Source organism: Sus scrofa, chromosome 13 (genome assembly GCF_054392235.1).
Source record: "Sus scrofa isolate SSC_HxYL_T2T_F1_AM1 chromosome 13, Sscrofa_HxYL_maternal_Yorkshire_Landrace_v2.0, whole genome shotgun sequence".
In the NCBI taxonomy this organism is placed as follows: domain Eukaryota; kingdom Metazoa; phylum Chordata; class Mammalia; order Artiodactyla; family Suidae; genus Sus; species Sus scrofa.
In genome coordinates, this window is record NC_139395.1 from 152268025 (window position 1) to 152293079 (window position 25055).

Here is a 25055-nt window from a genome sequence, read left to right on the forward strand (position 1 = left end):
TTATCCTCTCTAAGTGACTGCCCTTCAGAGACTTGAGGATTTTGACACCCTCACCCCATCCCATTGATGGACTTGTTCTTTGCCTGGGCTGCAGAGTCCTAGTCCTTTGGCCTTTCTTTTTAAGGTGTTCTTGGCGCCCCACGTCTTGTCTGAACCCCCTTCCCAGCCACTGTGCCATCACTCACAGGGCTGAAGAATGTCAGCTGGGCCTGGGCAGGACGAGTGGGGAGAAAGGGCATGGTGGCCTTGTGGTCACTCTAAAGTGGCTGAGACAGACAGCCCAGAGCTGCAGGGTACAGAACCAGGGGACTAAAGGGCCTGGAAGACGGAACAGCCATTAACCTCCTCTCCTGCCCTGCACCCACTTGAGCTGAACGGAGAGCCGACGTGCTCTGCATCAAGCACGTGCAGAGCGCCGAGGATGGCTGCTTCCTCCTGCACGAGGCCTGTGCTTCCTCTCCCCCGGGGACCTTCATTCTGGGCCACCCAGTGGAAGCCTCCATCCTGCTAGCCCTATGTTATAGGTGAGCTGGTGCCGGGAGATAAGCCTAACAAACCACCAAATTTCTTTTTCTGCCTGACTCCTTCCTCTCCCAGGCTGGTACCATTTAGCTCTTAGGGTTTTCAAGGACATAACTTTGACCCATGGTCTATGGGAGTCTATTAAAAAAAAAAGCGATGTCATATAGGCTTCCTCTGTCCTGGATCGATTTTCCTTTTTCTGCGGGAGAGGATGAATGCTAGCTGGTGGGTGTTTGGGATGCTGTGGGTCCCTGCAGCTGCCCTGCTTCCCCCCACCCCTCGATCCCCGCCACCCGCCCAGCCTGTGAACATTCAGCTGCTCGCTTCCCCAGCTGAGTGAGCGGTTCTTTTCAGGGGCAACCAACTGCACACAGATTCCTGAGCCATGATCTCATCGGCTCCTGAGAGGCCGAGCACGTCCACCAACTCCACTCACATGGGAGAAAGACAGGCACTCCAGGGTCCAAGTGGGGTCAGGAGAGGTTCAGGGGTTCGCCCTCTGGGTTAGTGCCAGAGCTGATGTAGGCACAAGTCTTGCTCTCTGTCTCCTGTGTCTGTCTGCAGACGCCACTGTGATCCCCTCCAGGGGTGGGACTAGCTGGCAGGCTCCCCATCTGCCATCACTGCACCTGCGCCAGAGCCCCCAGGACACAGGCTTGCAGGGGTGGCCCAGCCCTGGCTTGGAAGCCTTCCCACCCACACTGTGGCCTTCAGCATTCCTGGAGTCGGCAAATAATTATGAATCCAACTGCAGTGCTTCCCAAAGTGGGCCCATGGAGCTTTTGGAGTGGAACCATCTGGAATGATGGTTAAAATGCTGGCTCCTGGGCACTGGGCCAGAGCTAATGCATCAAAATCTCTGGGTGGAGCCTGGGGACCTGCATTTTAATGAGTTCCCCCAAGTGATGCTTTTGTGCCCTGATGTTTGAGACTTGCTGACTGTGATGGCTAATTTTGTGTCAACTTGGCTGGGCCACAGGACCAAGATATCTGGTCAGACATTATTCTGGATGTTTCTGTAAGGATGTTTTTGGATGAGATTGCCATTTAAATCAGTGGACTCTGAATAAAGCAGATTGCCCTCTATCATGTGGGTGGGCCTCATCCAATCAGTTGAAGACCTGATGAGAACAAAGACGGACCTCCCCTCCAGCAGGAGGGAATTCTGCCAGCAGAGAGCCTTCAGACTTGAGCTACAGTATCTGCTCTTCTCTGGGTCTTTAGCCTGCCAGCCCACCCTGCAGATTTTGGATTTGCTAGTCTCTAAAATCACATAAGCCCATTTCTTAAAATCAATCAATCGTCCTCTCTCTCTCTCTCTCTCTCACTTGCTCTTGCTTGCTATCTCCCTCCCTTCATATATATGGAGGGCCTGGCCCTCACAATCACACCTTGGCAGATGACAGCTTAAAGCAGACCCCTGCCTGGCCCTGCCCACTAGGCCTGGCCAATAGCCACATGCTCCCAGGCACCTGAGAGGCAGGCTGGGCAGAGCAGTAGGTGCTGTTGTCTGGGTGGAGGATCCAATCCCCGCTCTCCTCCACAGGATAGGGTTTAGTGCCTGTTGCCAGACTTAGCAAATCAAAATACAGGATGGCCAGTGCAATTTAAATTTCAGAGAAATGGAGTTCCCTTCGTGGCTCAGTGGTATCCACCCCTGGCCTCTCTCAGTGGGTCGGGGATCCTGTGTTGGCATGAGCTGTGGTGTAGGTCTCAGATGTGGCTTGGATCCCACATTACTGTGTCTGGGACATAGACTGGCAGCTGCAGCTCTGATTTGACTCCTAGCCTGGGAACCTCCATGTGCCACGGTGCAGGCCTAAAAAGACAACAACAACAAAAAATTCAGAGAAACAATAAAACATTTTAGCATAAATATGCTCATGCAATACTTGGGACATATGCTGAAAAAATTATTTGTCACTTATCTGCAACTCAAATACCACTGGGCATCCTGTGTTTTATCTGACAACCTGTGACAGCTCTTTCCAACCTGGAGTCAGCAATCATTTTTCTCCTAATTCCAAGCCCTTTGCAAAGGGCCTTCGCAGATGTGATCTCATTCTCTCCCTCCAACGTGGGGAGGCAGAGCAGGCATCATCATCATCATCCACCATCATCTTCATTTCACAGTGGAAACGAAGGCTAGGAGGCTGGCAGAGGTTCCCAGCTGAGGTCAGAGCAGCCCTGGCGGCACCGTGGACACACCTACAGGGGGTTGTAATCACTTACATGTGTTTGGGTAATGTGCATAATGTCTGCAACTTTGAAATGTATCAAAAAATAAAATGGATGAATGCATGGATAGAAGCATGATGGATGGATATGTGATAAAGCAAATACAGCCAAATGTTGATGGTAAGCAAACAGGTGTTCACAGTACAATCTGTTAACTGCTTTATATTTGTGGAGGTATTTATAAACGTTTAGTAGGAAAAAAAAAAAACGTGGCTACATAGGTCCTACCCCAGACCAATTAAATCAGGATCTCTGCAGGGGGCAGTAGTTTTTCAAAGCTACCCAGGGGATCTGGTCTAACCCATCACTTCCTCTGTGTTTCAGGCTCCACCTGTAAGGTACGGAGACCTTACACCAGGGGTTCCCCAACTGGGAGTCCATCAGAATCTGGAGTGCTGGGCATCATCCCCAGCCTTTCTCAGCCAGTAGGTCTAGGCTGGGGCCTGAGAACTTGCATTTCTTTTCTTTTCTTTTCTTTTGTCATTTTAGAGCCATACCAGCAGCATATGGAGCTTCCCAGGCTAGGGGTTGAATCGGAGCTGTAGCTGCTGGCCTACACCACAGCCACAGCAACTCAGGATCCGAGCCTCATCTTTGACCTACACTACAGCTCACAGCAATGCCTGATTCTTAACCCACTGAGCAAGGCCAGGGATCGAACCCACATCCTCATGGATGCTAGTCAGATTCGTTTCCGCTGAGCCACGACGGAACTCCAGAACTTGCATTTCTGACAAGTTTCCAGGGGCTGCAAATGCGGCTGGTCCAGGGGACCACCCTTTGAGAAGTACTGCCCTCACATACACAGCCACACGCAGGGTGGATCAGTGCTGAGAGTAGCCTAAGCCACGTGCTGCGTCCGTCAGCCGAGGAAGCTATTAGCTATGCCAGGGTCGGAAGAGGCTGTGCAGAAAAGCAGGTGTTTGTGCAAGCCTTGAAGAGTGGAAGACTTTCATTGGAGCAGAGGAATTCTGCATGAAGCGAGTCCTAGAAGCAGAGGCACAGGGGCGGGCAAGTGCACAAGGGGTGGCTAGACTTGGGATGAGCTGACCAGGTGGGGATGCACAGGGAATGGCCAGAGGGGAGGCAGGAAGGATAGTTTGTGCCGGATGGAAAGAGCCTTTGGATGTGATCGTGTAGGCAGTGGGGAGCTGGTAGAGGCTTATTAGCAGCAGAATAATGGGACCAAATCATCACAGTTGACCGTTGTTCTGGCAGCTCTGTGTGGGATGGATTGGAGAGATGAGAGCTAGGGAGCATGCTTGGGAGGCTATTGTGAGCATCTGGAGTGAGCGCCGTGGAGGGTCCGCATAATCCCAGCACTAATGATGATGATAAAACAATGGCTGACATTTATCGAGGGCTTTCTAGGTGCCAGCCAGTGCTGGGTGCTTTTGCAGACATTATCTTTTTAATCTTCATACTGCCCTGCATGGTCTTAACGTGAAGAAACCAACTCAGAAAGGTTACGAAATGCCAGGGCTGGGATGTGAACGCAGGGCTCAAACAAAGTGTGTTCACACAAAGGCCGGGAGGAGGAGGCCAACGGGTCCCTGCCTTGGTCCTCACCTCTTCAAGTTATCATCAGTGTCCCAGGCACTTCCCCAGCCCAGGCTGAGATGAGCCAGGACAGGCGCGGCTGGACTGGGGAGCAGTCACCATCTTCCCTCCCCACCAGCAGGCGGCTGCCTTCCTGGCAGGCAGGGGCTCAGCTGTGCCTCCCTCCACTGCCGCCCCCCACCCCCACCCCCACCCCCACCCCCGCCCTGGCCCTGGCCCCAGCCCAGCACCCATCCTCTGGCCCTCCTCATCCACAGCTGCAGACACTGGACTAAAGCTTCTAGGAGAAAAATGACATTGCTTCCCAGTCCCTCCTCTGCCCCTGCTGTCCTTGGGCCTGAGCAGAGGATACCAGGCACCTCCCCAGAAGTCCTGCCTTTCAGATGCTCCTCCAAATGGCCCTGACCAGGGCCATGCTATGCCCAGACAGGTCCATTATGGAAAGGGAGATGGCGTGGGGGAGGGGCAAGACCCGCCGGGTGAGTCATAAAGTCCTTCTAGAAAAATGCCTGCAAATAGTAAGCCTGTTAGCCAGTATTCTCACTGGGCTCCATGAATGCAAAGCTTAAGGGGCTTTGGCACCAATGACCAGGTTTAAAGAGAGACATTCATTAAGCACTGGAAGGGCTTTGTCCGAGCTTGACCATCTTTCTGTCTCTAAAAAGGGCTGCTTTTATACCGGGTCAGAAAGAGCTCACTGTACTTCTCTTACAGACTCCCCTCCTCTCCTCTCATCCCCTGGCCCAGGGCTGAAGCTCTCTGTTCTGCCCCCCAGCAGGTCCTAAGGACTGTCCACCTACAAAGCCCTTGAGCACAGCCCCACCCCTCAACAAGGAGGACCAGTCACCTGCTTTGTAGCTGCCCAGGGCTGAGGCAGCAGTGAGGCCACATTATTGCACCTGCAGGAGAAGCCTCATGGGAGTGAGTTTGGACCTGAGGCATCAGTGTATGTGTGCGTGTGCACAGGTCAGTGTGCACCCTTAGGCACACGTGCATGTTGAGAGTGTGTTTGGGGCAGTAGTGGTGAGGCAGGCCCAGGCCTGGTATTTATTCAGAACTGTCTTTCATCTGCCAGGAGAGATAAGGCCCACCTGGCAAGAGAGGGGCATGGGAGCAATTCCTGGAAAGGCTTCGTGCTGGAGCTGGACTGTGGGGCTGCTGGGCCCTCTTTTCTGTCCCAGCCGCCCTGCCCCATCAGTAGGGAACCACCTATAAGCCTTCTTGCTCCCTGGACTGCAGGGCATGGCCTGCATGGGGAGCAGATGGGGGACCCAGCTTCCCTCAGCCAACCATTTGCTGCCAGATGGATCTGGGCACTGATGTGGCCTGAGCCGGGAATGGCAGCCAGTTTCTAGCCAATGCCTGACCTTGCCCCATGAGTTGAGACCCAATTCTGTTTTGGAAGTTCAGGAATCTGAGCTGACAGGACCCAGATCACCAGGAACTGAGCCTGGAGAGGTAACCCTGGAGGGGTTTGAGGAATCCCAGGATTACTCTCTCCCCACACACTGGGCTCCACACTGTGCCCGCCCTCGGAATCTGCAACCCACCGAGTCTGCAGCATCACACAACTTCAGCACCGACTCCAGCCTCTTATCCCTTCCCTGTTTCATGTGTGGCCCAATCACCATCATAAGAGCAATAACATTGGAAAAAAGCTCCCTCCCTTTCATGACCTTAACAAATGAGCTCTTCAGTTTTCTTTGTTCCCTTCTAGTCTCCGTCCTATTACACCCCTCCCTCCCTCCCCCTCCATCCCTCCCACTGCTTTTCTTTCTTCCTCTTATAAGAGAAAAGGGGCAGACTCCAGCACCTTCTACAGCCAGACAGACCTTGGGGTCGGGGAGGAGATGCGCCTGCAGCACAGAGGTCCAGGGTCCTGTCCTCATCTGGCTGCATCTCAGAAGCTGAGTTAGACCACCAGTTCATGTACCCTGGACTTGGCAGCCCCATTGGCTGGCTCCTCCCAGGGGTCTGGGGACCCAGACCTGCTTGGCATCCCTAATGGGAAGCTGGGGGTGGGGGTGGAGGGCAGAGAAGGACAAAATGTAATCTGAACACAAGCCAGGGTTGGGGAGCGTGACACCATGGCTTCTTATTCCTGCCCTGGTCTCAATATAGGTCACGCCCCAAAGAGGGCATTGAGAGTGATTTTTCCTGGGGACCTTGGGATTCAGTTACTTCTAGTTCCCAGATTTCTGAAACAAGGGGTGCAGACCGGAGTTCCCATCGTGGCTCAGTGGTTAACAAATCCAACTAGGAACCATGAGGTTGAGGGTTCGATCCCTGGCCTTGCTCAGTGGATTAAGGATCCAGCGTTGCCGTGAGCTGTAGTGTAAGGTTACAGATGCAGCTCGGATCCTGCGTTGCTGTGGCTGTGACGTAGGCCAGCAGCTATAGCTCCGATTCAATCCCTAGACTGGGAACCTCCATGTGCCGCAGGAGAGGCCCTAGAAAAGGCAGAAAAAAAAAAAAAAAAAAAAAAGACCCCCCCCCAAAAAATTTAAAAAACAAGGGGTGCAGACACTCTGAATTTCCTGTCATCCATTGGTAGGGGCTCTCTCAGTTTTAGGCTCCCAGCACCAAGTTGCTTGGTGCTGTAGGCCATGTGAGCCATCAAGGCTTGACTTGGGGAGAAGATTACATCCAGGGACTGGAGAGCGGGCAGGTCTGACTCAACCTCCCACTCTGAACCTTTGGATCTGGAGCTGTTCTCAGGGCCTCCAACTTCTCATCTATTAAATGGAAGCCGTGACAACCTGCTTGCAGACTTTACAGGGGATCTGGTGGGGTTGTGGTTGTGAAGACCAGCACTATCCCCTCAATAAAACGGGAAATGCATGGTCCCTGGCAGTCCCCTTTCTGCCTGGTCATTTCGGCTGTACCCAACCTGACATCCCAGCCGCTCTCACTGACTCCTCTGCCCCTGGTGCTGGACCTGTTTGCCCAAGCGTGTAAGTGGGATCATCTGGAGCTTATGGATTAAACGAAGAGCTGAATGAAGTCAAACTGTAGCATCACAGATAATGCAAAATAGTGTATTGTCCAAGAACAACTGTTATTTGACTCACGTTCTGGGGATGCCTGGTCCAGGCTGAGTTTTGCACACATGTAGCTGAAGGAGGGGAGACATCAGGGTGTGTGCTGAGTGGCAGGGGAAGGGCTGATATGCTGCACACAGGGTAGCAAACCCCTATGTTACCAAGTGGCTTCAAGTTGCACTGATATGGACCGATCATATGTTAAGTCACTGCACACACCATATGAATGCATGACTCCAACAACTCCTTTACTGCTGGTTTCCTGGAAATCCTGGAGCACTAATATTATAGAAAGGTCCCACCAACTGCCATCCTGTCACCAAGGACAGTGGAGTAAGAGGGTTGAAGTTGCAGTAGGAGGAAGGCAAATTAGACAGAGGAAGAATGTTCTTTCCTGGAGAGGTGAGGGGCTCTCCAGACTGGGAAGTGACCCAGCCACAGGCCAGGCCCTCAATGAACTTGTTCGGTCACCAGGTGTTTGTTAAGCACTTACTCTACTCACAGTGGCACCACTTTCTCAAGAATTTCATCTTCACAAGTCTATGAAGCAGTAGTTATTGGTGCTACTGTTGTGGTCGTCATTATTCATCATTATTCCTCTTGTAAAAAGAAGGGAGGTTGCTGTGGAGTTCTCGTTGTGGCTCAGCGGTTAACAAATCCATGAGGATGCAGGTTCAATTCCTGGCTTTGCTCAGTGGGTTAAGGATCCGGCACTGCTGTGAGCTGTGGTGTAGGTCACAGACGAGGCTCGGATCCTGCATTGCTGTGGCTGTGGTGTAGGCCAGCAGCTACAGTTCTGATTCAACCCCCAGCCTGGGAACCTCCATATGCTGCAGATGGGGCCCTAAAAAGCAAAAAAAATAAAAAATAAAAAGAAGGGAAGTTGCCGTGGGGGTGGGGCAATGATTAAGAGCGCAGGGCCAGGCATTACTTTTGCTGGGAGTGTGTGTTCAGGGAGAGTCAGGCCTTTCCACTCCATGCCCTTCGCTGCTCATCCCACCCCACCCACCTTCCTGAAAGCCTTGGGGAAGCTTTTTCTGCAGCTGCAGCAGTGTGTGAACTTTCCCCATTGGGCGTTCAAGGATTGGAGACTCTCTCACTCGTTCATTCAGCAGGCACAGGGGTTGGGGATCCAGAAGTGAACATGGCATTACTCTTGTCAGCTCTTGGCAGACCCGTTAATATCTTTGCTGCTCAGCCCACACTGGATTTGGAAAATATTTCCAATCCATTACCTCGAGCAGAATTATCCCCTGCCACGTCTTCTTTCTCAAGGCTGGCTGCTTTATGAGTGTCTAAACTTTCAGCCATGAGTGGGCACATTATCCAAAGTCCCTTTGGCTAAGGGCAGAGATTCCCTACCCTTTGGCTCATCATTCAGCATTTTCTCATTCAACAAGTAATTCAGTCTTAACTATATACATCAGGTGTTGTGTAACGAGCCAGGGATACATGGCTAATCAAAACAGACAGGGTTCCTGCTCTTGGGCCTTTACAGACATTAGCTGGACACTTTCCCCATCCTGCTCTGCTGTATCCTCAGGGACTAAGGTGCTTTGTTACGGAGGGGCTTCCTCAGGCGTGGCATTCCTAGGGCCCTATGGCTGCCCCAGAGTTAGCCCATCCTGTCTTCTGGGATTCACAGCCACGCGGCAAAGCCCTTTGGAAGGAGGCAAAGAATGCTTATCGCGTCTTCTGGCTCTTGATCCAGCCCTTCCTATGAGCAAGGACAGCCTTAGGGGACCCTTAAAGAGGGGGCCAGTCTGCTCCATCCCCAGGAAGAAGGTATGCTTTGACGAGGGGACTCGTTTCTCTGGGGAGTTTGATGGCTTGGCAAAAGCATGGGCACCGGAGTTAGGCCGATGTGGATTCCAGTCCCAGGATGGTCACTGACTAGCTGTGTGACTTGGGCAAGTCATGGACTTCTCTGTGGCTTAGATCCTCAGCAGTGAAGGGGGGGGCCAGTCACACCCACGTGGTGAAAATGCTGCCATGATTAAAGGAAATGCTGTCTGTGGATGCCTCGGAGGCACAGTGGACACTTAATAAAGAGGCACCCATCCTTCCTCAATGTACATCTGAATTTCAACTTCTTTTCTTTCTTTCTTTTTTTTTTTCTTTTTTCTTTTTTTTTTGTCTTTTAGAGTCACACCCACAGCATATGGAGGTTCCCAGGCTAGGGGTCCAATCGGAGCTGTAGCCACCGGCCTATACCACAGCCACAGCAACTCGGGATCCCTGAGCCCCAGCTGTGACCTACACCACAGCTCACAGTAATGCCAGATCCATAACCCACTGAGCAAGGCCAGGGATCGAACCCGTGTCCTCATGGATGCTAGTCGGGTTCACTAACTGCCGAGCCCCAGTGGGAACTGCTGACTTTCAGCTCCTTAAGGACATGGTTGACCCTGGAAGGTTATTAAATATTAAAGGAAAGGATGCATAAATTTCCCCTGTTTATAGCCACTAGGCTAGAACAGTGGTTCCCAAAGTGTGGTCCTGGACCCTTTATCACCCGGGAACTTGTTAGAAATGCAAATTCCTGGGCTCCACCTCAGAACTACTCCACCTTAGAAACTCTGGGGATGGGGCCCATCAAGCTCCTTTAACAAGCTCTGCAGGAGATTCTGATGCATGTTAACATGTGAGGACCAAGGGTCACACTGGTTGTCCGTGGGCCACGTGGCGTCACAGATGTTTTGTTTGGCTCGTGTCTGTCGTCAGCAGGACAGCGTAGGTCTGGCTTCCAGCGTGGGGCAGCTCTGATTCAGCTGGTCCTAAATGTGGGCTGAGACACCGAGCTACCCAGCCCAGCAGGAAATAGGAAGAGGGTAGATGATTTTCTAATTCCTAAAACCAGAAGTCAGGTCCTGCTGGTTTTGCTTCAGGATTTGGTTTGAAGTGTTGTGAATTTCCAGCACATCACACACCACCCACATTCAACTGTAGGTCCAAAAATACCTTCCACAGCCAAAGAGAGATGGTTTTTACTTTCCCCGCTACCTTGGATTATCTGCCTCGCTGCTCCCCGCCACCCCCGCTGTTGGCGCAGCTGAGGAGCAGTGACTGGAAAGGCAGGGCCGGTGTGGAGGAGCAGAAGGGGTTGAGCAGATCTGTAGGGCACAGAGCACTTCATGTACCCCACAAGTAGAATACAGGCAGGCTCCCAGAAGGCTGGGAGGACCCAGGGGCTGTGATGTCTGGGGGTGGAGCAGGATGGGAGTGGCCCTGGGAATTCCCACTGCAGAGACTGGAGATTGGAACAGGAAATAGCAATCAGTAGCCCTGACAGCCTCAAGCATCCCTGCCCAGAAGAGATGAAGAAAATGGATCCAAAGCCCAGCATGGGATGGGTTGCAGGGAGGACACTCTGGGCGGTGGGAAAGAGCTGAACTGAACTCTGCCTTGGGGGCAGAGGTGAGGAGAAGGCCTGGGAAGCTTCCCTGCTCTGTACCCCCACAACTGGACAGAGCACCAAGCCCCCCTTCTTTCCATCCTGGGGGACTCATCTCTTCAGCAGTCCTGTAAGGAGGTGGGAAGCAGGCTGGCTAAGAGCATGGGCTTTAGCAGATCCTGGCTCTGTCGTGTGCTGTGTGACTCTGGGCAAGCAACCCAACCTCTCAGATTTCCCCCCTGTTGAAAGACAAGAAAGCCTGTTTTAGAGGCATGTGGTGAGGATAAAATAACGTTTGTAGAACAATTAGCACACTGTCTGTCATAGAATAAAGAACACAATAAAGCTTAGATATAATTATGAGAGAGCAGAAATCATGTATTTTCACCAGAAGCTCTGGTATCTGGGATTTGGTGAGGAAAATGGAATCAGAGGTCAGCATTTAATAAGGGAACAGAAGGAGTCCCCACTGCGGCTCAGTGGAAACGAACCCGACTAACACCCATGAGGATGTGGGTTTGATCCCTGGCCTCACTCAGTGGGTTGGGGATCCAGCATTGATGTCCGCTGTGGGGTAGGTCACGGATGCAGCTCAGATCCTGCGTGGCTGTGGCTGTGGCATAGGCTGGCAGCTGTAGCTCTGATTCGACCCTAGCCTGGGAACCTCCCTAGGTCACAGGTGTGACCCTAAAAAGCAAAATAAATAAATACATTTTTAAAAATATGTGAGCAGAAAACCATGGAATTATCTCTTCCTGAAGGGAAAGACAGGGTCCTCCCCCATTCTGAGGCCCTTGGCATTTATTTGTGAGTATAGATTCATGGTGCAGAAAAGACGCAGAATGTCCTGACACGGATGGGTACCAGACACTGCCTGGGTCACTGTGGTTGAGGTGACGTGACCCCTCCATCCCCAAATCTAGCTGCCCCTGGAGTGGGGAGGAGCGATCGTCCCTGGACCCTGGGGAAATGGATAGGATGACCTCAAATGTACTCACAAGGCATTAGTAACCTCAGGAAGATCCAACTTTACCTGACTTTCCCCTGCCTTCTATTAGAAAATTTGCTCTTTCCATTTGTATTGAGCCGGGTGGGTTGGGATGCCCATGGCTGCCCTCCCACCTTCTGAGTGAAGGGACAGAGCATCTGGGCCCTTTCAACCTGCACCCCACCCTGCTGCCAGTCACCCCCAGGACCGCCATCCCTTCTGACTCAGGTTCATTGCTCCTGGGGAGGCCAGCCCTGAGAAAAGGGCCTGGGGAAGGGGGATTAGCATCCATGCATTTCTGAGTCTGTCCAGGTGTGTAAATGGTTTAGAGCAGAATAAAGCAGACCATAATTATCACACTTATAATGAGAGGGGAGAGCATGGATGCAGAAGTATAATCCAGATTAAAGTGTGCATAGCAGTTACACCGTCTCCCAAGGTCCTTTCTATGCTAATCCTGTGAGAGTCTGTGAGGCTAAAAGTTCCTGGGGGCCCATCCTGATATCTGCTCACATGAAGAGCAATTGATTTTTGGATTTATGACTTTCCAGGGAAACATTGTGGGGCCTTGGAGAGGATTTCCATGTTGCCCCGGAGATCAGGAGAGCATGGGGGACGAAGGTGCAGACACCACCTCTGCTCAAGGCTCCAGCCCTGGTGGGGGTTGAGGGCTGGCCTGGCCCATACTTGTCTTGCATGCAGAGTGTGGGGCTGTGTGCAGAACCCTGGGACAAACAGGTTTGTTCCTGACCCCACTTCACTTATTCCCCTACCTCCTCGTCAACCCTGCTCTGCCAAAGCCTCCTGAGGGCTTGTCTTAGGGCAGGTTCCTAGAAGCAGAGCCTGAGATGAGAAGCATCCAAGAGGGCATGAGGGAAGCAGGACCAACAGAAGACAAAGCCAGGAGAAGATGTGCTATAGGGAAGCCTCTTGATCCCACTGGGAGCCCTGCAGTGAGACTTGCTCCATGGAAATTGTTTCCCCGAGGGAGTGGTGCTGGCTGGGCTTTTGTACTCTGGCCTCAGTGATGGCCCACTGGTCTCTCAGGCTGGACTCCCCGAAGAGAATGCCCTAGACTAAGGGCTGGCCTCTCGAGAAGGTTGCTGGGAGATGGAGGAGTGAGTGCATCAGTCCAGAAATGGAGAACTGGCAGGGCGCCAACAGCACCTGCTACAGAGCCCTGCTACCCCCACATTTGTCCTCTCCCTTTCCTGGGAAACACCACATCAATTAAACTCAAGAAGTCCCACACATACTTCTGAAGACCATAGGGAGGCCCTGTGTGGGGCAGTTGAGAACCGGGTTGCCTAAGACTCTTCTCCATCCTAAGATCTACAAGCTTAACTCAAAAGTGAGTAATTGCTGGAGTTCCCGTCGTGGCTCAGTGGTTAACGAATCCGACTAGGAACCATGAGTTTGTGGGTTCAATCCCTGGCCTTGTCAGTGAGTTAAGGATCCGGTGTTGCCGTGAGCTGTGGGTGTAGGTCGAAGACGCGGCTTGGATCTGGCATTGCTGTGGCTGTGGTGTAGGCCAGTGGCTATAGCTCTGATTAGACCCCTAGTCTGGGAACCTCCATATGCCGTGGGAGTGGCCCAAGAAATGGCAAAAAAAAAAAAAATGAGTAATTGCTAAGATGATGCGTCCTTGACTAATCACATTTAAATACTTGTTTTAGTGAGTATTGTTAAAATGAACTTTCACGTTGATGGATTCTTACACAGGCATCGTGAGACAGTTTTTGTTACTGCTATTCCCATTACACAAACTGTGGCTTAGAGTGGTTGTGTTTTACTTTAAGATGACTCAGCTTAATCAAAGCTATCCATTTCTAATAGTAAAATTCCAGGTGTATAGCAGACATCTGGGGACTGTTCCTTTTAGGGGAGCCCTTTTCTGAGCAACTCTTTAAATCATTAACCTCTTAGCACCCCTCCAAAGCATCACCCTCAAATGAAAATACTTACCTATCTTCTGTGTGTAAGACAGTGGTAGTTTGTGAGGGCTTCAATAGGATTGTGACATCTGCCTACGGGACTTTCAGTCTAACCAAGGAGCCAGATACGTAATAAATGGGGAGGTTTGATCAGATGCCAAATTAGAGCGGAGGTGGGCATCACAGAACCCGGGTGGGGGGGGGCTTCTGCAAGGGAAGGGGGGTACCATGTTGCTTTTGGAGAAGGATGGGTCTTGGATCAGCTAGATGCAAGCTAGCTGCTAGATAGTCCCTTCCTGCCAGCTGGTTGTCAGTGGGACACCTGTGCCATCCATTCATATATTTATTCATTCACAAACACATGTCGGCTGGGCTCCCACTACATGACAGGCTCTGTGCTTGGCTCCGGGAAGGCAGGGATGAGTGGACCCCTCTCAGAGCTCACAGTCTAGTGCAGACATGGCCCACTGCTGTCAGCTGTCCCTCATCCCAGGTCCTGGGCAGTCCAGGTTGGCAGATGCTCTTGACTTCACTCTGTGCTAATTAAACATGTGGTCAGTTCATTATCTCTCTGGAAAGAAGAGGTTTTACAGGAGGGAGTGTATCCTAGGAGAGGTGTGATCTTCCTCCTTAAGTTCCTAGCCACCCCCCCCCACACCCACCCCCGCTGCTCTCCCAGCCCCTCCCCTAGAAACGCTTGCCCTCATTAGAATGCTTCTGCTCAAACACCAACCTGCTTCCTCCCAGGTGGTCCTCTTTCCCTCCTGCACACAGGGCCCTACTCTCTCCTCCCCTGCCCTGCCCTGCCTCCAGCCGGGACCTCCCATCCCATTTCAGGAATCTGCCCTCCAGGTTCCTGCTTTGCTTTCGCCCAACAGGGAGCTCCTCTGGGAAAGGAAGATGGGAGGGAGGATGAAAGAGGAGGGGAAGTGTTAATTAAACGCCAGATGTTTAACTTTGTTTGTTAATGGCTCTGCCACCCGGAGTGGCATCAGCCTTCTCTGTCTCCTTCACCCTCATCATTTTCCCCTCCTCCGGAGAGCCTGACTCTAAAGCTGAAAAGCTTAACGTTGGTTCAGTGGAGCCTGAGATCAGTAGAGGGAAGATGGAGAAGGTGGCCCAGGGAGACCCCGAGGAAGTGGTTCCCTTGGCCAAGAGGTGATAGGGATGGAGTAGGCACAGGTAGGTGTAGAAGTCCCAATAAGGGACCATTGAGAGAGGGAAACCTAGGGGACTTTGGGAAATCACTGTAAGGTAATAACTGCTCGAGAAAGCCATCAGAACAAAGCAGACTTGCTTGACTAGTGGGGGATACCTCACTAGTGAGATATACCTCAGGTCATTGGGTGGGGGATGGGATGAGGCCTGCATTCAGGTTCAGACCGAGGGTGGGAGTTTGAGGACCTCCTTTCTGCTGATTTGAATAAACACCGTGACTGGATACCCAGGAGGGGCTACTACTCCAAGAAAGAGGAAGAGGCAGTCTTTTCCAGCTCCCTCCCCTTGGGCGATAAAGCTATAGCCCACCTAATCCTCCAGGCAGAGCTCCTTACCTGCCCGCTTGTGTCTCTCAAAAGCATCCTATCATCCTATCTTTTTGGTTTTGGTTTTTAGGGTTGCACCCGAGGCTTATGGAAGTTCCCAAACTAGGGGTCAAATCGAAGCCACAGCTGCCACAGCAACTTGGGATCCCAGCTGCATCTGCAACCTACACCACAGCTTATGGCAATGCCAGATCCTTAACCCACTGAGTGAGGCCAGGAATCGAACCCACATCCTTGTGGATCCTAGTTGGGTTCTTTAACCGCTGAGCCACCAAGGGGACTCCAAGCACCCTATCTTAATAAATTTATTTCTTGCCTATCACTTTGTCTCTTGCTGAATTCCTTCTTCGTGGAGGCACAAAGAACCTAAACCACAGTAATTCCAGATACCAGGTGAATGGTTCTAAGTTACAACTGTGGGTTGGAGTCCCAATCTGGGTTTTGTCTAGGTTCGAGTCCCAATCTGGTTCTGGCTGGGTTCAGGCCATTAGTGCTGTCAGTTTCAGTGGGAGCAGTGACATGTTGGCATATTGGCATCAGGGATACAGATAGAATAGTGGGGGAGAGGCTGAAGCCCTGAGGTTATAGACAGACGTGCTTGGTTTGGCACACATAGAAATTTCAAAACTGCAAGTAATTGGTTGCATTTAAAAATAAGGCAATTTCACATAAATCCAGGGGTGCAGGCTTTCTTTTAAAAATGGATCATGGTCACCCTCCCCTCCCCCCCACTGGGCAAGAGCTGAGTCACAGCTGTCTGGTCCAGATAGGGATATGTCCTCCGTCTCCATCCCTGCCCCCTCCCTCTGCACTTAGCTCCTGTGCTACCCACCGCCCCTGAGGATGTCTGGTTTGGGACCTACTGCAGAAGTACAAATATCAGGACTTGACAATGGGTTGGATGTGGGAGGTGAGGAGAGGAGACGTGGGAATACTGAGATGGGAGTCAGGATACCTGGGGTGGGGGGTAGTTCCACTGACAGAAATGAGGGATGTGGAAGAGCAGGTTAAGGGAGAAAGGTGACCCTATCTTTTGGTCCAGGCTGCAGTAGGAATGTCGATGCCTCGGAGATGGAGATGGCTTTGTGCTCTGGAGCCCAGAACAGAAGAGCTGGTGACCTAGGGAGCTGATGGCATTGGGGTGGAAGGGGAAACCCTGGAGAGGAAGGAGCAAGACCCCTCCGGGAGCAGCCGGAGTAGGAGAAGGGGGCCTTGAGAACCTTGAAGAACCACCTCTCTGGGAGAAAGAACTACAAAGGAGAGTTAGGGCCAAGTGAGAGGTTGCCAGGAATCTGGACAGTGTAATAATGACAGAGAGGTATGTACACGGTCCAAGATTTTCGTGGCACTATATTATCGGATCTGCAGCCCCAGGAGTGATTCCATCAGTCTCTCTGGCCAAGGGAGGGAGGGAAACAGGTCCACGCCCTTGTTCCCCCGCTGGGGCTTGTGTTCAGCGGTTCCGCAAAAAGACAGGAAATCGGCCATTTAGATCGTGGCTGTTTTACCCCTTTCAGGCCACTTGGAGCTTCTCTCTCATTTTAGAATGAAAGGCGTTATCCCTCATTGAAAGCTTCAGTATCATCCCAGAAAGGACCCGTTAGGTAAGCTGCGTGCATGCACGTGGGAGGGCTGCAGTTTCCGCTGCGGACACAGACACACAACTCTGCCGAAAAATCTAAGGAAAGGCAGAAAGCACAGGGCTTTGGCGTCAGAGAGCCTGACCTGTTGCTTCCCTCCCCCCGCCTCTTTACCCTTGGTTTGTGCGTGTGTGAAACGAGGGGAGGTTGCCTGAGCATTAAACGGAGGCTGGAGTCTGAGCCCGTCCCCACGCCGGTGGTTCCTTCCCGCTCCCTCTGACACCAGCACAGAAGGCGGCAGATGTTACTGGTCTCACTTCATTTCCATAGATTTACAAGCATCCCTTTATGTGTTACTGAAAAATTGGGTGTAAATCCTATTTTAAGAACCCTCATTACTTGAAGAATGCTTTGGAAAATCCTTTGAGGAAGTGAATCATAATGCCCCTTTGGTCAAACTTTTGTGCCAAATGTTGATGAATTTCTTTGTCTGAAGGGCAGTTCACCTGTGAGGTCTTTGCTGCCACCTGCTCCCCTTTGCATTTTGTGAGTGCCTTCTTTCCCATGAGATGCTCTGCACATGGGCTCCCACCTCTGGTCCTCTCTCCCCACCCCCTCGGGCTCTTCCTTCACCCTTCCTGACCGGCCCCTGAACAGTGGCCCCTTTTTTCCTCCCTGAGACTTGATGGTGATCTTTTACCTGCTCCTGCTCTTCCTTCTTGGGGAAACTCAGGCATGGGTGAGTCTCTGGGTGCCAGAGATGTTTACCGCGTGGGAATAACTGGGCGGAAGTACCATGGGGGATGTGGTAGGCAGAATAATGGCCCACTCAAGACACCCAGGTCCTTAGCCCTGGAACGTTAAGCAGCAGAGGGGCTTTGCCGAGGTGTTTTGGTTAAGGACCTGGAGGTGGGAGAGCCACCTGCGCTATCCAGGTGGGCCCATTGTAAGCATAAGGGTCCTTAAGCGGAGAAGCTTTTCCCAGGTGTGACAGAGGACCGGGTAATGGTTAGAGAGGGGCAGTGTTGCTGGCTCTGAAGATGGAATGTGGGGGGCCTCTAGAAGCTGGAAAAGGCAACGAAATGGATCCTTCCCCAGAGCCTCCGGAAAGGAATGCAGCCCTGCCGACTGATTTCAGCCCAATGTCAGACTTCTAACTGACAGACTGTGAGAGAATAAATGTGTGTTGTTTGAAGCCACGAGGTTGGTGGTAATTGGTTACAGCAGCAACAGGAAACAGAGACAGTGGCAGGCACACGGTCTGCCGGGATGTCTGGCCTCACAGCTAATCCGTCTTTTTTGCCTCACTCACCGTATGTCCGAGGCCTCACCCGAAATTGCCCCCTCATGGTTTCAGCTGGTCCTGGGTCTGCGTCTAACTCCTGATGCCCACACTTCAGCCTGAGCTGCTTGAGGCACCAGCGAGGTAGCCAAGGTATGAATGGCTTCACTTCCCTCACTGTTGGGGGCATGCAAGCCCTGGGGTGGGCGAGGGTCTGGTAGTGGGCACCACCCTGTGGGGAGAGCAGCAGAGAAGACCAAGTCCTCTGGGGGTTCAGCAGCACACCCCTTGGAATTCCCTGGTCCTTCTCAGCCCCGTGGAATGTGAAAGTTCCCGGGGCCAGGGATTGAATCCACACCATGGCAGTGACCAGAGCCATAGCAGTGATGCCACTGGATCCTTAACCTGCTGGGCTGCTAGGGAATTCTGAGAGCTCTTTTTCTTAAAATTGTGGTAGCATACGCATAACATAAAATTTACTGTCTTAACCATTTTTGTGTACAGTTCAGTAGTATTAAGAATATTCATATAGTTCGGCACTCACCACCACCATCCATCTGCAGGACTCTCATCTTGCAAACTGAGACGGTACCCAGCAAGTAACAGCTCTCCCTTCTCCCCTCTCCCCAGCCCCTGGTCACCACCATTCTACTTTCTCTCCCAATGAATTTGACTCCTCTTCCTATAAGTGGAACCATACCGTATTTGTGCTTTTGTGTCTGGCTTATATCATTCAGCAAGATGTCCTCAAGGTTCGTCTTGTCATAGCATGTGTAAAAAGTTCCTTCCTTTAGAAGACTGAATAACGTCCCATTGTATGCATTTACCACATTTTGTTTATCCATGCATTTTTTGATGGGCCCTTGGGTTGCTTCTCCCTTTTGACTAATGTGAATAATGCTGCTGTGAACATGAGTGCACAGATATCTTTTTGAGTCTTTGCTTTCAATTTTGGGGGATACACACAGGCATAGCTTGGAGATGTTGTGGATTCAGTTCCAGACCACCACAACAAAGCAAATATCGCAATAAAACATGAATTTTTTGGTCTCCCATTATGTATGAGAGTTATGTTTATACTATACTGGAGTCTTTTAAGTGTACAATGGCATTATGCATTTCAAAAAGGTGTACATACCTTAATTTAAAATACCTTATTGCTAAAAATGCCAAAATTGGAGTTTCCGTTGTGGCTCAGTGGTTAAAAACCCAACATAGTGTCTGTGAAGATGCAGGTTTGACCCTGGCCTCGCTCAGTGGGTTAAGGATCTGGCATTGCTGCAAGCTGCAGCATAAGTCACAGATACAGCTCAGATCCTGCGTGGCTGTGGCTGGCAGCTGCAGCTCTGATTTGACCCCTAGCCCAGGAACTTCCATATGCTGCAGATGTGACCCTAAAAAGACAAAAAGAGTAAAAAGAATAAAAAAACTAAAAATTAAAAAATGCCAAAACAATGACAATAGTAACATCAAAGATCATAGATCACAGATCATGGGAACAAATATAACAATAATGAAAAAGTTTGAAATATTGCAAAAATTACCAAAATGTGATGCGGAGACATGCACTGAGCAAATGCTGTTGGAAAAATGTCACCAGTAGACTTGCTCAATGAAGGGTGGCCCCAAACCTCCAGTTTGTAACCAAAAAAAAAAAAAAAAAAAAATCTGCAAAGCACAATAAAGCAAAGCAAGATCCAGATACAGTGTCTGTATCCAGAAGTACAATTGCTAGATCACATGGTAATTCTATTTTTGTTTTTTTGAAGAACCGCCATACTGTTTTACATAGCAGCTGCACTATTTTACATTCCCACCAAGCCATCTCAATCTTTTTTTTTTTGTTTCTTTGTTTTTGTAGGGCCACACCCACAGCAAATGGAGGTTCCCAGGCTAGGGGTCTAATTGGCGTGGTAGCCACCAGCCTACACCAGAGCCACAGCAAAGCCAGATCCTAGCCGCATCTTTGACCTGCACCACAGCTCACAGCAATGCTGATCCTTAGCCCACTGAGGCCAGGGATCGAACCCACAGCCTCATGGTTCCTAGTCACATTTGTTTTCACTGCACCACAATGGGAACTCCCCCATCTTACTAGCTTTTAAGTATACAGTTCAGTGGCGTTAGGAACATTCACTCTATGGTGCAACCATCAGCTGCAGGTCTCTCTGTAGGAATTCCTTGGATTATAGGAGAGCAGCTTCTACAGGTGTTGAGAACCAGTGCTCAGGTGAGTGAGCAGAAATGGACTCTCCCCACAAAGGTGTCTATGGATCAAGTGGCTCTGTCATTGAAACCCCAAGGAAACCCAGGCCTTTCGCTAGATTTGCAGGCTGTTTTTGAGCTGTAGGCATGTTTCTGAATACAGTTTTCATTTTATACAGCAACTGAATATCTGATAGCAAAATACTTCCATGGAGAGAGCTTGCCCATGGGAGGAGAAAAAGAAGGCTGCTCTAATGAATAGATAAGCTCCATTTGTGTTGGGCAATATCCTTAGCATGTAATTCCAGCGATTAAAGTAGGCAGGTTCTCCTTTGTTTTCTTCTTCCTTGCAAAAACAATTGAATATTACAGACTGTTTGGAAAACAGGAAAAAAATCCCTACTCATCACCACATCACCTCAGTGCAACCACCACCACCACTGTTACTTGCCTGACAAGGTATGAACCAAACATATAACACTCACCTTATTTCGCTTAAGCTGCGCTGCAGCTGTGAGGCAGGGTCCTCGTTCTAGTCCACGGTGTCTCCTGAACACCAGGTGCTCTCCTTCCGTGTCCGATCCATCCTCCACACATGTGCCATTTCCTGCAAAGTTGCCTTTGCTTTGCCAAGTGATGCACATAGTCTCTTTCTAGTCCCTTTTTTCAGTTCTAACCTTGTGTTGACATACTCTGGTCATAGGAGCAGATCCGGACACCATGATTATAAATACAGAATGGTTGTGTACTGTGCTTTAGGGCTTTGCCCATCTGCAAATAATCACCAGAACAGCCTGAGCTCTGTCGAGGAGAAGTCCCTCAGGCCTGGGCTTTGCTCACAAGGCTTTGTCACATAATGCCATCTTCCTGCGTGGTGCACTGAGACCGTGCAAGAGGCAGGCTTTGGAGCCTGGTTGCCTGGGTGTGGGTCTAACTTCTACTGGTTTGACCTTCTCTGAGTTACTTAGCTGGTCTGTGCCTCAGTTTCCCCATCTATGAAATGGAGATGATAATATTACCTGCCTCATAGGGTTATTATGTGGATTAAACAGCATAATATAAAGAGCACTGAAGGAGTTTCTGTTGTGGCTCAGTGGGTTAAGAACCTGGCACAGTGTCCATGAGGATGCAGGTTCAATCCTTGGCCTTGCTCTTTGGGTTAAGGATCTGGCCTTGCCACAAGCTGAGGCATAGGTCACAAATGTGGCTTAGAGTTGGTGTTACTGTGACTGTGGTGTAGGCCAGCGGCTACAGCTCCTGTACAACCCCTAGCCCAGGAACTTAAATATGCCCTAAAAAGAAAGAAAGAAAAAAAAAAGAGCATAGAACACTGCCTTATATATAACATGGTCTTCTTGTTGTTATTAGTCTTGATTTTCCCACCAGCTCCCTGCCCAATCTTGAGGTAGATACCTTTCCTCAAGCTTTACTTTCCTTATCTGTAAAATACAGGGTTGAACCAAATGATTTTTTTTTTTTTCTTTTTAGGGCCACACCCTCAGCATATGGAAATTCTCAGGTTAGGGGTCGAATTGGAGCTGTAGCTGCCAGCCACAGCAACTCAGGATCCAAACCTTGTCTGCTACTTACACCACAGCTCAGGGCAACGCCGGATCCCTAACCTACTGAGCGAGGCCAGGGATTGAGTCTGCGTCCTCATGGATGCTAGTCAGATTCATTAACCACTGAGCCACGACAGGAACTCCCCAAATGATTTTTAAGAGCCCTCACTATTAAACTTTCTGTGATCAGGTTTTCCCTTTTATCTTCGCGTTCATCTTCCCCATGGATTTATTTGCCATTAGAGGGATGTGGGCGGGACCACAGGAAGGATGCCAAACACCCATGGGGCAAATGCAGGACTTGGAGTTTGCTAGGAATAGACAGAAGGGAGGAGACTCCAGCCTAGCCTGCCCCAGCCAGGAGAGCAGAGAGCAAAGGCAGGCAATGAACTTGCCCCGTGGAAAGGGGGTCGGGGTCGGGGTCGGGGTGGCATCCCATACCCTCACCCTTAGGTTCCAGAGCTGAAAAGTGCTGGGAAGTCTTTCCGTGCCTCTGCTCCCTCCCCCACCTGGTCCCAACCTTCTCTGGGGCCCCAGTGGCCCAGATGGTCTAAATGGGAAGAAAAGAGGGAAATCCGTATCCAATCTGCTCTATTCAGAGCAAAGGGAAGGAATCTGCATCTCAATTTTATCTTTGTGCTGAGCTTGGCTAAGCTTTGCCCCCCAAGTGGTGAGGGATGGGTGGGTGGGAAGACGGCTTTTCGCGGCCCTGGGCGGGAGTCGGAGGAGTGAGGGGCACCTCCCCCGCGCCTTTCCCTCCCCACCAAACCGCAGGCGGAGTGCATTCTCTCCCGCTCTTGGTTGCCGCAATTTCCTCTTCTTTTCTTTTCCTTCTCTTTTTCTCCTCCTTTCCCAGGCAGGCAGCCAAGTGGAGATTTTGAATGGAGGCAAGGGGGGGGAGGGGTCCAGGAAGGAGGACCAGCAGAGCCCCCTTCCCCGAGGGTCCCCAAAGGGCTCATAGGCTGACCTGAGATGGGGACCGAAAGGAGCATCTCGCTGTCTCCCTCCCACCCTGTCCAGCCAATGCGGAGCTGGGGCTGCCCGGCGACTGTCAGCGCCCTGGGTGTGAGGCTCTGGACTCTAACCATCCAAGCTCTGGAATGGCTTTCTCCAGAGCTGCTCAGAACCTGGAAGAGCTGGCTCCCCCAGCCAAACTCACAGGACCATGATTTGCGACAGGAAATCAGCTTCATAACTTATAGCCAGAAAGCCCTCTCAGGAAATTAAATGACACTCCAAAGGCTGCCTGGAGAGTGCATGGAGCCAGGGCTTGGCATGTGTCAGGAGGGCTGGGGCCAGTTCTCCTCCAGGGCAGGCGGTGGGTGGAGGGCCCCAGAGGTGGGCTTCTGCAACAGACAGTCCTGGGTTCAGATCCCCACTCTGTTATCCACTGGCACTGGGAGTTTGTGCATATCCCTCAGCCTTGCTAACCTCTCTTTCCTCCTATCAACAGAGAATGGTGATCTGTGGGCATCTCTCTGCTTTCAAACGGCCGTGAGGACTTATAGGGAAAGAGTTTAGCACAGTGCCTGGCACATGCTCAACAGGCAGCCCCCACATTTAGTCAAGCTCTCATCTTTCAGGGTCATAGGTTGTCTTTTCCTTTCTGATTGCAACCTTTTTTGGGGGGTCTTTTTTTTCGGGGCTGAACCCCACAGTGCATGGAAGTTCCCAGGCTAGGGGTTCAATCAGAGTTGCAGCTGCTGGCCTTTGCCACAGCCACAGCCACAGCAATGCAGGATCCGAGCTGTGTCTGCGACCTACACCACAGCTCATAGCAATGCAGGATCCTTGATCGAGGCCAGGGATCGAACCCGAGGCCTCATGGATATTAGTCAGGTTTGTTACCACTGAGCCACGATGAGAACTCCCTGATTACAACTTTTTTTTGAAAAGAAAAAAATCAAAAGATAAGAGAGGCGTTCCCATTATGGCTCAGCAGGTTAAGAACCGGACATAGTGTCCATGGAGAAGCGGTTGGATCTCTGGCCTCCCTCACTGTGTTAAGGATCCCGCGTTGCTGCAAACTGCAGCATGGGTCACAGATGCGGCTTGGATCTGGTGGTGTAGGCCTGCAGCTGTAGCTCTGATTCAACCCCTAGCCTGGGAACTTCCATATGCTGCAGCTGTGGTCCTAAAAAAAAAAAAGAAAAAGAAAAGAAAAAAGAGAACCCGGCCTGTCCTGGAGACTACACCTTTGCAGCGGTCATTTGAGGGGTCTCCACTGACGCCTTGGTTCAGCTCTTTGATTACACTGACCCCCACCCCTATCCCTGCCCTGCAACCTGGTCCTCCAGGCTTCTCTCCAGGGCCGCCCCCTGCAGGTGGGCTGGTGTGTCCTTCATAGGTGGTGCTGGTGGGGGCTGAGATCCAACCAGGCTCCGGGGGTGGGCTGGGTTCCCTGGTAGGAAGAAGCACCCAATTCCAATTCTCAGAGTCATCCTGCAGACAGGGGGGGCCTGCTCTGACCTATCCCTCCTGCCGCCTGCTGCCACCTAACTTCCCAAAGCACAGATCCAACCACACCTTCCGCTGCCCCAAAGGATCCTCCTGAGACTTCAGGTTGGCACTAATGTCTCATGATTTGGCCTCTCTCTCCCTTTCCAGACTCATCTCCCACTACCCACTTCTCCAGCCTCACTGGATTATGTGAGGATGGACCAGGGCCAAGTCTCTGCCTATGCCCTTACCATTCCCACAGTCTGGAATACTCTTCATCCTGATGGCTGGGTAAGCTCTTCTTTCCTCAAGGCCCTATTTGAGCTCTGCCTTCTACATGAGGACCTCAACCTCCATCCCACTAGCATCCTCTCACTTCCCTTTCCCAGGGCACCTGGTACCTCTCTTCCAACCCCCTTCCCCTCCCCTGTGATCTGCTTCCTGCTCATCTTCTCTTCATGCTTCCGTCTCTTCTGTGGGTCTGTAACCTGTAGGAGGGCTGAGACCCCTTTGTTCACCCTCATACTGAATGGAGTGATGGATGATTCAGTCTTTTTTTTTTTGCTTTTTAGGGCCACATCTGTGGCCTATGGAGGTTCCCAGGCTAGGGGTCAAATCCGAGCTATAGCTGCCAGCCTACACCACAGCCACAGCAACGCCAGATCTGAGCTGCGTCTGCAGTCTACACCATAGCTCACAGCAACACTGGACCCTTAACCCACTGATCGAGACCAGGGATTGAACCTGAAACCTCATGGTTCCTCCT

At 51.2% G+C, this 25055-nt stretch overlaps 1 protein-coding gene across 18 annotated transcripts in view; it reads left to right on the forward strand.

Annotated features, from left to right (window-relative positions):
- Window positions 1-25055, forward strand: part of SEMA5B (semaphorin 5B) — a 132040-nt gene that overhangs the window by 54486 nt on the left and 52499 nt on the right. For 4 of the 18 annotated variants that reach the window (XM_084990998.1, XM_084991003.1, XM_084990993.1 and 1 more), the window contains exon 2: window positions 18159-18236. The exons of 5 other annotated variants lie outside the window; for them this stretch is intronic. Coding sequence is in view for 4 of the 13 variants with exons in the window: in XM_084990989.1 (XP_084847115.1) it covers window positions 24531-24580 (50 nt within the window). In the remaining 9 variants the exon portion in view is untranslated. Of the gene's footprint in view, window positions 1-16670; window positions 16826-18125; window positions 18237-24457; window positions 24581-25055 lie in introns of those variants that run through there. 9 more of the 18 variants (XM_084990990.1, XM_084991002.1, XM_084990988.1 and 6 more) reach the window with 7 other exon arrangements.